General features: G+C 47.2%; 1 protein-coding gene across 1 annotated transcript in view; it reads right to left on the reverse strand.

Moving 5' to 3' along the window:
* Positions 1 to 389: 389 nt before the first annotated feature.
* Positions 390 to 13,159, reverse strand: part of LOC149461908 (uncharacterized) — a 93,562-nt gene continuing 80,792 nt past the window's right edge. The window contains exons 14-16 of the mRNA XM_089677745.1: positions 3,884 to 4,024; positions 3,352 to 3,489; positions 390 to 1,842 (exon numbers count right to left, since the gene is read on the reverse strand). Of these exons, the coding sequence (XP_089533871.1) occupies positions 586 to 1,842; positions 3,352 to 3,489; positions 3,884 to 4,024 (1,536 nt within the window). The 3' untranslated portion in view covers positions 390 to 585. The remainder of the gene's footprint in view (positions 1,843 to 3,351; positions 3,490 to 3,883; positions 4,025 to 13,159) is intronic.

Genomic DNA, 13,159 nt, shown 5'->3' on the forward strand with positions numbered 1-13,159 from the left:
AATGATGACCTTTGTAGTACCGCCCCCCATGTGCAGTTCCACCCAGAATACTTAAGTCTCATCACACTCTCCATCATCTAGGTCCTCTTTCACACTTGCTCTGAGATCACTTCTCACATAGAGACAGACACCACCACCTTTCCTATTTCCCCCGTCTCTCCGAAAGAGAACCTAGCCAGGAATATGAATGGCCCAGTCATGTGAGGAATGAAGCCAAGATTCAGCAATACCAATTCAATCCTAGTTCTCTTCATGCACCAAACCTTCCAACTCACCTATTGTGCTGGGCACACTTCTGGCATTGGTGAACAAACACTTCATTCACTGACACCTTGTTCATTCACGGATACATTGTTCATTCGCCGACACCTTGTCCATTCGCTGACACCTTGTTCACATGAATTTTTTGTATTTTTTATTTGCATACAAATGGTACCAATTGCACTGGTTGTTTGTAACATGGGAACCTTCTTATCATCTGCCATAGCCCTCCCCCCATCTTTCCCCATTCCACCCCCCAATAAGTACTGACCCATCTGATCTGTCTACCCCGTTATAATACCTGATGTACAGGAAAACAGGACTTCAGTGAGGAACATTTCCCTCAGGACAGGAAAGTGGCTTCTCCCCAGTGTGAGATCTCTGATGTCTGTTAATATGGGATTTAACTGAAAAACATTTCCCACATATAGGACAGGAATACGGCTTCTCTCCCGTGTGAGATCTCTGATGTGTGTAAAGACTGGACTTCACTGAAAAACATTTCCCACACTCAGGACAAGAATATGGCTTCTCCCCAGTGTGAGATCTCTGATGTGTATTAAAATAGGACTTAACTGAAAAACATTTCCCACACTCAGGACAGGAATACGGCTTCTCTCCCGTGTGAGATCTCTGATGTGTGTAAAGACTGGACTTCACTGAAAAACATTTCCCACACTCAGGACAGGAATACGGCTTCTCTCCTGTGTGAGATCTTTGATGTATGTAAAGACTGGACTTCAATGAAAAACATTTCCCACACTCAGGACAGAAATGTGGCTTCTCCCCTGTGTGAGATCTCTGATGATAATCAAGTTTGGACTTCAGTGAAAACCATTTCCCGCACTCAGAACAAGAATACGGCTTCTCCTCTGTGTGAGATCTCTGATGTCTTTTAAAATGGGACTTATCTGAAAAACATTTCCCACACTCAGGACAGGAATATGGCTTCTCTGCCATGTGAGATCTCTGATGTGTGTAAAGATTGGACTTATCTGAAAAACATTTCCCACACTCAGGACAGGAATACGGCTTCTCCCCTGTGTGAGATCTTTGATGTGTGTAAAGATTGTACTTCACTGAAAAACATTTCCCACACTCAGGACAGGAATACGGCTTCTCCCCTGTGTGAGATCTCTGATGTGTGGAAAGACTGGACTTCTCTGAAAAACATTTCCCGCACTCAGGACAGGAATATGGCTTCTCCCCTGTGTGAGTTCTTTGATGTGTGGAAAGATTGGACTTCTCTGAAAAACATTTCCCACACTCAGGACAGGAATATGGCTTCTCCCCTGTATGAAATCTTTTATGCCCTTTTAGACCAGATTTAGACTGGAAACCTTTCCCGCATTCAGTACAGGAGAACCTCTTCCCTGTTGGAAGGCCGGCCCGGTCCCGCACAGTCTGAGGTTCCTCAGGATACAAGGAATCCGATGGTCCATCTACACTGGGTGGTGCCAGATGGACATTGGAGGGAGCCGGGTTTTCTTCTGGACTAGACTGTGTGATGTCCTCATCTTCTACTTTCCAGTCTGGAGACAAAGTGAGACAATCCTCGGAGGTTTTCCTCATCTCCCGGCCATGGACTAAAATACAAAGACAAAGAGGATTACTAGACAGGAGCTGATTGGTTCCCCCAAACCAGGACTCCACCCACATCAGGCAGCTTGGTCTCTGAGGAGCTTACAATTCCACCCTCAAGGGAACTAGGAAATGGCTCCTCTGATCTCCTACCAGGTCATTTCTTTATTCATGGACCTTAGTCAGAGAGTGAGGAAACAACCAGAACTGTCTTTTATAGGAGGGACAGTGAGGAGGGGATTATAGGACGAGGGTCCCCACCCCCTCTATCACTCATCACCATCTTCCCAACACAAGAAGTACTGCACTTCCTTATTTAGTCCATGATTTAGTCATGAAGAACAGCGGGGCTGAGCCCCACCAGAGGTCAGAGAGTGAGGATGGGGGGAGAACAACCAAGATGAAGACTGGACTGATCCTGAAGACCACCATCATTGGGGTATTGACTCCTCCCTCATTATCACTTTCTGTTTAAGGGTCCAAAGTTGGAGGATGTTATCACATTATTATCACCATGTAAAAGTCTGTGCTCCAATCACATCATCCGATATAAAATGTCCAGCTGGGAGGAAATGGGTGTAACAAAAGAGAATCCATATTATGTGTATATATAGCAGTGGGGGGAGGGGGAGAGCAGAAGTAAGGAGTATGGAATGTACAACATGGAGTATATAGTGCAGGGGTCAGGAGTATGTAATGTACAACATAGTATATAGTGCAGGGGTCAGGAGTATGTAATGTACAACATAGAGTATATAGTGCAGGGGTCAGGAGTATGGAATGTACAACATAGAGTATATAGTGCAGGGGACAGGAGTATGTAATGTACAACATAGAGTATATAGTGCAGGGGTCAGGAGTATGTAATGTACAACATAAAGTATATAGTGCAGGGGTCAGGAGTATGGAATGTACAACATAGAGTATATAGTGCAGGGGACAGGAGTATGTAATGTACAACATAGAGTATATAGTGCAGGGGTCAGGAGTATGTAATGTACAACATAGAGTATATAGTGCAGGGGTCAGGACTCATAATATTGGTAATCAGTAATGAGTGGAAGCTTAAATGTTTACTGTAGACAAGTTGCAGAGATCCCACACCGCTGCCTCCCATCTCCTGAGACTGCACTCAGTGACTTGGGTCTGAGACTATACAGACATATCCCTCCACCCGGCACAGCCAGCAGACAACTGAGCAAGGAACCCTGGGAGAATTGTTCTGTCAGAGATCTTGCTGGACTCATAGACATCTATGGTGAACATCAACATTTTGCTGCCAGCTGAACCCCAGAACCTCCATAAATCCAGTCTAGAGACATAAATTGTGTCTGCAGCACAGAGAAGGAAGATTATCCGAGAGAAATCCAGGAATACAGGACGGGGAACACAGCTCAGGAAAGTGACCAGGGGATTACAGGCTGATATCACCCAGTCCCCGCCCTACTCTGGACCAATCAGTGAGCAGTATGGGTGGAGGAATGGATTTAGTGTTCATGACCCACCTGTGCTGATCTCTGTAGGAGTGTCCTCCTCTATAAATGTCCCCGTTATTCCATCCTCCTCCATAGACTGCTGATCATCCCTCACATACGCCTCTTCTTCTTCTGCTTTCACCTCAAATTCTATATCGATTGGATCTCCACTCTAAATCAAGGAAATCAGAGAAAATATCATCTGTAAAATATAAGGTCACATAAAATATCCACACATTGTCTCTATGAATCCATGTTCTAGATTCTCCATCCCACCAACCTTGTAATGGTGAGGGATGGTGTGACCTTCCTGTGTGGAATCCTGGGAATACAGAGGACGGGGACATCTCTCTGGGGGGTTCCTGGTATTAGGTGGCTCCATCATATCCTTGTGTCCTTCTGAAAACTCCTCCATCACTCCATACTCCTCATCCTCCTCTTTATACTCTTCTTTAACATCAATATTATCATCCCCGAGGATTCCACTCTGAAAGATATAATAAAACATTCATTGTAACAAACATGCTGTGTATAAATCACAACTACCAATAATTGTCATCATCTACCTGATGATGGTGAGGGATGGTGTGACCTTCCTGTGTGGAATCCCGGGAATACAGAGGACGGGGACATCTCTCTGGTGGGTTCCTGTAGCTGGATGACTCCACCATGGTGTCCTGGTACAGATCTTTGTGTTTCTTTAGAAGCTCTGACTCCTCCATCCCCCCATCCTCATCCTCCTCCTCTTTTATCTCTTCTTTAACCTCAACTTTAGGATCTCTCAGGTTTCCACTCTGAATATATAATAAAAATGCCATCAATGGTAACAATGCAGATAATGTACAGATCCTAATGATACTATCAGTGATTGTTCCTCATCTACCTGATGATGGTGAGGGATGGTGTGACCTTCCTGTGTGGAATCCCGGGAATACAGAGGACGGGGACATCTCTCTGGTGGGTTCCCATGACTGGATCCATCTGTAGGAAACACACACACTGACTGAATCCATTGTTTCTATGTGTTTATCAGATGATGGGGGATCTAGGTGGATCCTCCGTACTGCTCTCTCCTTTACAATAAAGTCTCCTCTTACCCGGTGATGTGAGGGGCGGCTGATTGTCCATCATGACGTCCTTGTAGAGATCCTTGTGTCCTTCTAAATACTCCCACTCCTCCATGGAGAAATAGACAGTGACACCCTGACACCTTATAGGAACCTGACACACACAATGATACAGTCACCATCCAGACACATCCCTTGTCTGTTACTGGAGAATGTCCCAGAATTCCCGGCACCGCTCACCTCTCCTGTCAGCAGCTCAGTGATCTCTCTGGTGACTTCTAGAATCTTCTTCTTCTTTCTCTCTTCTATCAGGGAGGGAGGTGGAGGCAATGTGATGTCATATGATCTCCAGACTTCACAGGAGGAAAACTCTACATCTGAACACAAATAGTCACATCAAATGATATTCCCAGAATCCTCCTCACCTCTCCATTCAGGTCTCCGTTTTATTAAAGCCCCACTTCAGGCTGAGGTATAATTCCCCCCCACAGGACCCCCACACTACGCAGGGTATAGGCTTGTTGCAGCATTCTGATGTCATTACATACAACGCAGGACCAACAGTCCCACTTTACATGTGAGGATACCAAGGGGCCCCACATCCTAAGAGCATCAGAAAAAAGTCAAGATGGAGGAACATTGGGAGGAGGAGCTGTGAGGTCAGTGTGATGTCATAGGATTCTCTGACTCTGGATGGAGGGACATTGGGAGGAGGAGCTGTGAGGTCAGTGTGATGTCATAGGATTCTCTGACTCTAGATGGAGGGACATTGGGAGGAGGAGCTGTGAGGTCGGTGTGATGTCATAGGATTCTCTGACTCTGGATGGGGGGACATTGGGAGGAGGAGCTGTGAGGTCAGTGTGATGTTATAGGATTCTCTGACTCTAGATGGAGGGACATTGGGGGGAGGAGCTGTGAGGTCAGTGTGATGTCATAGGATTCTCTGACTCCGGATGGAGGGACATTGGGAGGAGGAGCGGTGAGGTCAGTGTGATGTCATAGGATTCTCTGACTCTAGATGGAAGGACATTGGGAGGAGGAGCTGTGAGGTCAGTGTGATGTCATACGATTCTCTGAGTCTGGATGGAGGGACATTGGTGGAGGAGCTGAGAGGTCAGTGTGATGTCATAGGATTCTCTGACTCTGGATGGAGGGACATTGGGAGGAGGAGCTGTGAGGTCAGTGTGATGTCATAGGATTCTCTGACTCTGGATGGAGGGACATTGGGAGGAGGAGCTTTGGGGGGGTGCTCTGTGAGGTTTCTGTACATTGCTCCCAGGTGCACCCCATTTCTCCAAACATGAAAGATGAACTTTGTCTTTGGGCTTTGCCAGGACACATCATATTTCTCAGATCTCTGTGTATTCCGGAGACTTTATTGATCACATTTTAGGATGAATATCTGAGACTGGGATCATTATGGAGAAATATGCTTTCAGGACATTTTTATTATTATTATTATTATACAGGATTTATGGCGCCAACAGTTTGCTCAGCGCTTTACAATGTAATGGGAGACAATACAGCAACAATACAGTTCAATACAAGAGGGTTTGGAGGGTCCTGCTCCTTGGAGCTTACAATCTAGGAGGGAGGGGCTAGTGGTACAAAAGGTAGTAACTGTGGGGGATGGACTGGTAGGAGGAGTAGAAGATTCCAGTATTAGCTGAGGGCAGGATAGGCTTCCCTGAAGAGAGAGGTTTTCAGAGATAGCCTAAAAGTGAGCAGAGTAGGCGATAGTCTGATAAAATGGGGTAGAGAGTTCCAGAGGATGGGGGAAGCTCTGGAAAAGTCTTGGAGCTGAGCATGGGAGGAGGAGACAAGGGAGCTAAAGAGCAGGAGGTCATGCGAGGAGCAGAGAGTACGGTTTGGGTGATATTTGGAGACAAGATCGGTGATATAATTTGGGGCAGAGTTATAAATGGCTTTATATGTTATTGTTAATGTTTTGAATTTTATCCGTTGGGCAATGGGAAGCCAGTGGAGGGATTGGCAGAGAGGAGTGGAGGACAGTAAGTGGAATTGGGGAGAGGGATTGGCAGAGAGGGGTGGAGGACACTGAATGGAGACCAGTGAAGGGATTGGCAGAGAGGGGTGGAGGACACTGAATGGAGGCCAGTGGAGGGATTGGCAGAGAGGGGTGGAGGACACTGAATGGAGGCCAGTGGAGGGATTGGCAGAGAGGGGTGGAGGACACTGAATGGAGGCCAGTGGAGGGATTGGCAGAGAGGGGTGGAGGACACTGAGTGGAGGCCAGTGGAGGGATTGGCAGAGAGGGGTGGAGGACACTGAGAACGGTTAGTAAGGTGGATGAGTCTGGCAGCAGCATTCATGATAGAATGAAGAGGGGATAGCCTGCGATGAGATCGGCCAATGAGGAGGGAGTTACAATAGTCAAGGCGAGATATAACAAGGGAGTGAATAAGTTGCTTAGTGGTTTCCGAGGTTAGGAACGGGCGTATCTTGGAGATGTTCCGGAGGTGAAGTCTACAAGATTTGGACAGCGATTGGATTTGGCGGTGAAAGGACAGATGGGAGTCTAGGATTAAACCTAGTACCCTGGCATGAGGGGAGGGACTGATGGGTGTATTATTGCTCTTGATGGAGAAGTTGGGGGAGGGGGCACAGGCTGGGGGGAATACTAAGAACTCAGTTTTGGAAAGATTGAGTTTGAGGAAGTGGAGTGACATCCATGCCAATATGTCACTTAGTAGGTAAGTAATGCGAGAGGAGACTGAAGGGGTGAGGTGAGGAGGAGACTGAAGGGGTGAGGTGAGGAGGAGACTGAGGGGGTGAGGTGAGGAGGAGACTGAAGGGGTGAGGTGAGGAGGAGACTGAAGGGGCGAGGTGAGGAGGAGACTGAAGGGGCGAGGTGAGGAGGAGACTGAAGGGGTGAGGTGAGGAGGAGACTGAAAGGGTGGGGTGAGGAGGAGACTGAGAGGGGTGGGGTGAGGAGGAGACTGAGAGGGGTGAGGTGAGGAGGAGACTGAAGGGGCGAGGTGAGGAGGAGACTGAAGGGGCGAGGTGAGGAGGAGACTGAAGGGGCGAGGTGAGGAGGAGACTGAAGGGGTGAGGTGAGGAGGAGACTGAAAGGGTGGGGTGAGGAGGAGACTGAAGGGGTGAGGTGAGGGGTAGAAAGATAGATTTGTGTCATCAGCATAGAGATGGTACTTAAAGCCATGGGAGTTTATCAAGTGACCAAGGGAGGAGGTGTAGATGGAGAAGAGAAGGTGTCCATGGACAGAACCTTGAGGGACCCCTACAGAGAGAGGGAGTGGAGAGGGGGAGAGAGAGTTATAGGTAACGCTGAAGGAGCTCTGCGATAGGTAGGAGGAGAACCAGGAGAGAAGAGATGACAATGTATTGATGAGAGTGACAAAGTCGTCTTGTTTGGCAACATGGAGGGAAGAATTTTATGTGAAGAAAGCAGATTTATATCGGGTGAATGCTTGCTGGGATTTAAACATACATAAAATAGTGAAGCGCTATATAAACCCAAATCCTAATCATAAATAAAAATTCATACTTAATTGTGCAAAATGTGTCAACATATTAGTGCTCAGTGGTAAAAATGACCCGCAAACGGGAATAAACTATCCTTAATGTGACACCACTACACAAAGAATATATAGAAATAAATAAAGTTCAAGTGATATAAAGAAGAATATATCGAATGCATTAACAATATATTTTACAAAACTAATAACCACTCAATATTAAATGACATCAGAATGTGAATCAATGCAAAAAAACCATCCGTGAATATTCAAAATATAAAGTCCATGCAAGTGAAACTGTCAAAAGGTGATCTTCACTCTGGTGAAAAAATCCTCAAATGTCAGCAATGCTGCTCCCCTCCACACACTGACCACACAGGGCCAAAGGCTAGTAACCTCCTGTGTACCAGATCCTCATAAATATGCTCCTCATCCAGGGACCACAGGATAAATGGAGATCCTCCCAAGCGTACCTTATCCACTCCACCTCCCCTCCAGGGCATATAAGTGACACACAGAAAGATCCTTCCATAGTGCAGTATTGTTTATTGTAAGAATGGATACAAGTTATATTGCATCACGTGTTATGAGGTGATGCATGTCCCTGGATGAGGAGCATATTTATGAGGATCTGGTACACAGGAGGTTACTAGCCTTTGGCCCTGTGGGGGTCAGTGTGTGGAGGGGAGAAGGCATTGCTGACATCTGAGGATTTATTCACCAGAGTGAAGATCACCTTTTGACAGTTTCACTTGCATGGACTATGACTATGGAGGAAGAGGACAGACATGATAATGGAATAAAAGGACAGACATGACTATGGAATAAAAGGACAGACATGACTATGGAGGAAGAGGACGGACATGACTATGGAGGAAGAGGACAGACATGATGGGGGGTTACTGGGTGTAAATAGAACATAACATCTTATTACCTCCTCTGCTGCCACTTCTAGCAACGTCTCCTCTCTGTTTCCTGTCTGTACCTGACATCACTTCCTGCCTGTACATGACATCACTTCCTCTCTATCTTCCATACAGACTTCCTGTCTGGGTAGAAGTGAGATCCCCACCTTGTGGAGCTCAGAGGAACTGCAGCCCCAAGAAGCGTCTGGTAGTGTGACCCCGGCCTTGTGCTGGGTGTGTATGGACTGTAGATCCTTATAGAGGGGTCACCTCCACTCCCACCAAGGGGGACAGAAATATATGACTGCCTAGTCCAGCCTTTCTCAGCCAGGGTTCCTCCAAAGGTTTCTAGGAGCTCCTTCAGCAATGAACAATTCCTGTCTCTTAGTAACAAATGGCATCAATGATGTGTAAAATCCATTTCTTGGAATACATCACAGGACACGAAGCATCTTTATAAATCCTTCCTAACACTGTTATGCCCACCTACAGGAGATCGGACATTGGCAAACAATAGACAGGATGTCCCCTTGTAGAGCATATCTCCGACATAGGAAAGGTTTGTAGCAAGCCATAGCCCATAACAGGAGGGGACGGATCTCTGGGATTCCTGAGGGACTCCAAGAAATGGATTTTACAGGTAAACCAAAAAATGTCATTTTCTTTGTCGCACATCACAGGACACAGAACATCTTTTACATTCCTTACTAACAGGGATGTCCCACCTAGAACATGAGGGGAGGACAACAAGCCAACAGGTCCCAAAAACAACCAGAAATAGGAAAGAACCTCATGCAGCAGCCTGCAAAAACCAATGTGTCCAAAGGGAAGAGTCCTTAGTGACTCCAACATCCACCTGGTAACATCATAAAGAGTGCACCGAAGACCAGGTAGAGGCTTCACCAACATGATACACTGAAGGTAGGTAGTGTCATCCCTTATAAAGGAGAACCTGTCCTTTCATACTGGAAACTGGAGCAACAAGCCGACAAATTCAGGGTAAAAACGTAGACATGGAAGCTGCGGGATCCTTCTATTCGGTCCTCAGGTGCCACAAAGAGAAATCCTGTTGCCAAATTGCGGCTGTCAACTACAGGTAACCTGATAGACAAACAAATACCCAACGTGATAAAAACCTATTCCCCCAGTTACTGAGCCTGAGGGCAAAGGGAGGTAATACACTGTCCTGGCTGAGATGAGGGTAAAGGGAGGTAATACGCTGTCCTGGCTGAGATGAGGGTAAAGGGAGGTAATACGCTGTCCCGGCTGAGATGAGGGTAAAGGAAGGTAATACGCTGTCCTGGCTGAGATGAGGGTAAAGGGAGGTAATACTCTGTCCCGGCTGAGATGAGGACAAAGGGTGGTAATACGCTGTCCCGGCTGAGATGAGGGTAAAGGGTGGTAATACTCTGTCCCGGCTGAGATGAGGGTAAAGGAAGGTAATACGCTGTCCCGGCTGAGATGAGGGTAAAGGAAGGTAATACGCTGTCCCGGCTGAGATGAGGGTAAAGGGAGGTAATACGCTGTCCCGGCTGAGATGAGGGTAAAGGAAGGTAATACGCTGTCCCGGCTGAGATGGGGGTAAAGGGAGGTAATACGCTGTCCGGGCTGAGATGAGGGTAAAGGGAGGTAACACGCTGTCCCGGCTGAGATGAGGGTAAAGGAAGGTAATACGCTGTCCCGGCTGAGATGAGGGTAAAGGAAGGTAACACGCTGTCCCGGCTGAGATGAGGACAAAGGGTGGTAATACGCTGTCCCGGCTGAGATGAGGGTAAAGGGTGGTAATACTCTGTCCCGGCTGAGATGAGGGTAAAGGAAGGTAATACGCTGTCCCGGCTGAGATGAGGGTAAAGGAAGGTAATACGCTGTCCCGGCTGAGATGAGGGTAAAGGGAGGTAATACGCTGTCCCGGCTGAGATGAGGGTAAAGGAAGGTAATACGCTGTCCCGGCTGAGATGGGGGTAAAGGGAGGTAATACGCTGTCCGGGCTGAGATGAGGGTAAAGGGAGGTAATACGCTGTCCCGGCTGAGATGAGGGTAAAGGAAGGTAATACGCTGTCCCGGCTGAGATGAGGGTAAAGGAAGGTAATACGCTGTCCCGGCTGAGATGAGGGTAAAGGAAGGTAATACGCTGTCCCGGCTGAGATGAGGGTAAAGGGAGGTAATACGCTGTCCCGGCTGAGTTGAGGGCAAAGGAAGGAAATACACTGTCCCGGCTGAGATGAGGGTAAAGGGAGGTAATACGCTGTCCCGGCTGAGATGAGGGGAAAGGAAGGTAATACGCTGTCCCGGCTGAGATGAGGGTAAAGGGAGGTAATACGCTGTCCCGGCTGAGATGAGGGTAAAGGAAGGTAATACGCTATCCCAGCTGAGATGGAAAGGTACAAACTCCTTTAGATAAAAAAAAATAATAAATAAAAGCTAAGGTAAAAAAGCCATCTTTGTGAAAGAACAAAGGGAACAAAAGGAAGGTCCTAAATGGGCTCAAACAGAGAATTCTGTAAAAACAGAAAGAGATCCCATAGAAACAATGACAGGCTGACTGGAGGAACAACATACATGACATCTAGTACCAACACATGCAACTAGAAAGTGTAATGCAATCAGCCCCTGAAAGAAGAGACTGCCAAGGCTGAAATCTGACTCTTGGTTATACACAAGGCCAGGCACACATTCACCCCCCACCCCAAGAAGGAAACCAAGACACGGACCAAAACAAGGAGGAAACCTCTTAGGTCAACAAAACACAAAATATGATTGTAAAGACCTGCGGGAAGTCTCCCTAATTTAGAATTCCTAACCTTCAAAAGAGCAGAAACAACAAAAGGCCTAGATACTTCTGTCTCTCAAAACCTTTTTGGCTGCAACAGTCAATCCAGTATGCCCACTGACACCATAAGGCTGGAAAAATCAGGCTTTGTAACAGCAGGGCTTGACTATCTGGAGATCCAAGGACTTGTGTAGAATCAAAGAAAAAACATGAAGCATGAAGTAAGGAGGGGAACAGTTCCAAAATTCTAGGGCCTGGTTCACACTGCAATGAACAGCTGCCGGAGGTCTTTACCTCTCAGCCTTTGGGCTGGGTACATTCCCCTTGCCGTACCATCTGGTAGCCTGGTGTAGCGATTCCTCAGTTTGCTGGTCCATCCTATGTGGACTATCTGTGTGGTATTACATTGCTACCCAGAGGACTATTTTGTTGTGCTGTGTCTTGTTATCCCTACTCTGCCCTCATGTTCCCTAATAAACACTAATATGTTGGGTTTTGTGTGATCTGCCTCCATTTGCTCTCTCTCTGCCTTCTTAGTTCATCACAAACTGCCAGCAGTGGGACAAGAGCACTGGAGATGGATCACAAGAATCTGCACATCATGGATAGATGTCCCAACCTACAAGAAAAGGCTGGAGAGTTGGGTCTCAGCTACAAGGGACTTTCTAAAGAACAGCTGGTCTGGATACTGGAGGAAGCTGGCCAACAGGAGTTGAGCACCGACGTGGGTCAGGCACCACCCTGGGAGTATGTACCAGAGCTACCCAGGAAAGCCAGTAAGAACCCATGGGTTATCTGGTACTTGAGATGGCCATTTTGGGGGAGGGTGCCACAACAGAAAGGAAACTTGCAGTCACTGAAAATACACAAAAGAGACAAACAGAGTAGGAGGCTACAAAGAACAGAGAAGCCACCTCTGTCCCTGTCCCTGTGGTACGGGAAACCCAAAGAATCTCCAGCAAATACTTTAAGTCTTACAAAGAACATACTAGAGATGTGGAAGGGTTCGTTCAGGACTTTGAACACCAATGCAAGCTGCTGGAAGTACCTCCCATGTGGCAGGTCTGCTAGATGAAGGGGCCGCTGAGGCCTATCACATGATGGATCCCATAAAGAAATGCAGCTATGAGTAAATAAAAAGGGCAGGGATGGATGCGGTATCACATAGTCTTATTGGGACCAGTTTCAGACTACCCCTCACCTCCCAGAGACCTCTTTTAAAATGTTTGTGCATAAGTTGTGTTTAGCCTGTCGTCGATCACTGGCAGGGGATAAAGGGACCTCCCTTTGAGGAAATTATTCATGTGATCCTGAAGGAGCAGTTGTTGTTCAAGTGTTCCCCTGAGCTCCAAAAGTGGGTGTGTGAATGGAAACCCATCACTCTAGAGGAAGCAGCAACCTCCCCACTGCTGGATGAGTCCCCAGATAGCGCTGCTTCCTCAACCAAATCTCTCCGACAATCCAGTTCCCCCACAGAAGGTCCCCAGGCCTACTATAGAGAGACTCTGCTTTGGCTGTGGACAAACCGGTCACTACCAGGCCAGCTGCTCTGTTAGAAAAAGACTCTCAGGTCCACCTCTCCCAAGCTGGTACACTATGTGGA

The sequence above is a fragment of the Staurois parvus genome, unplaced genomic scaffold, assembly GCF_062004578.1.
Source record: "Staurois parvus isolate SC_StPar_1 unplaced genomic scaffold, SC_StPar_1.0 ptg000191l, whole genome shotgun sequence".
Classification (NCBI taxonomy): Eukaryota; Metazoa; Chordata; class Amphibia; order Anura; family Ranidae; genus Staurois; species Staurois parvus.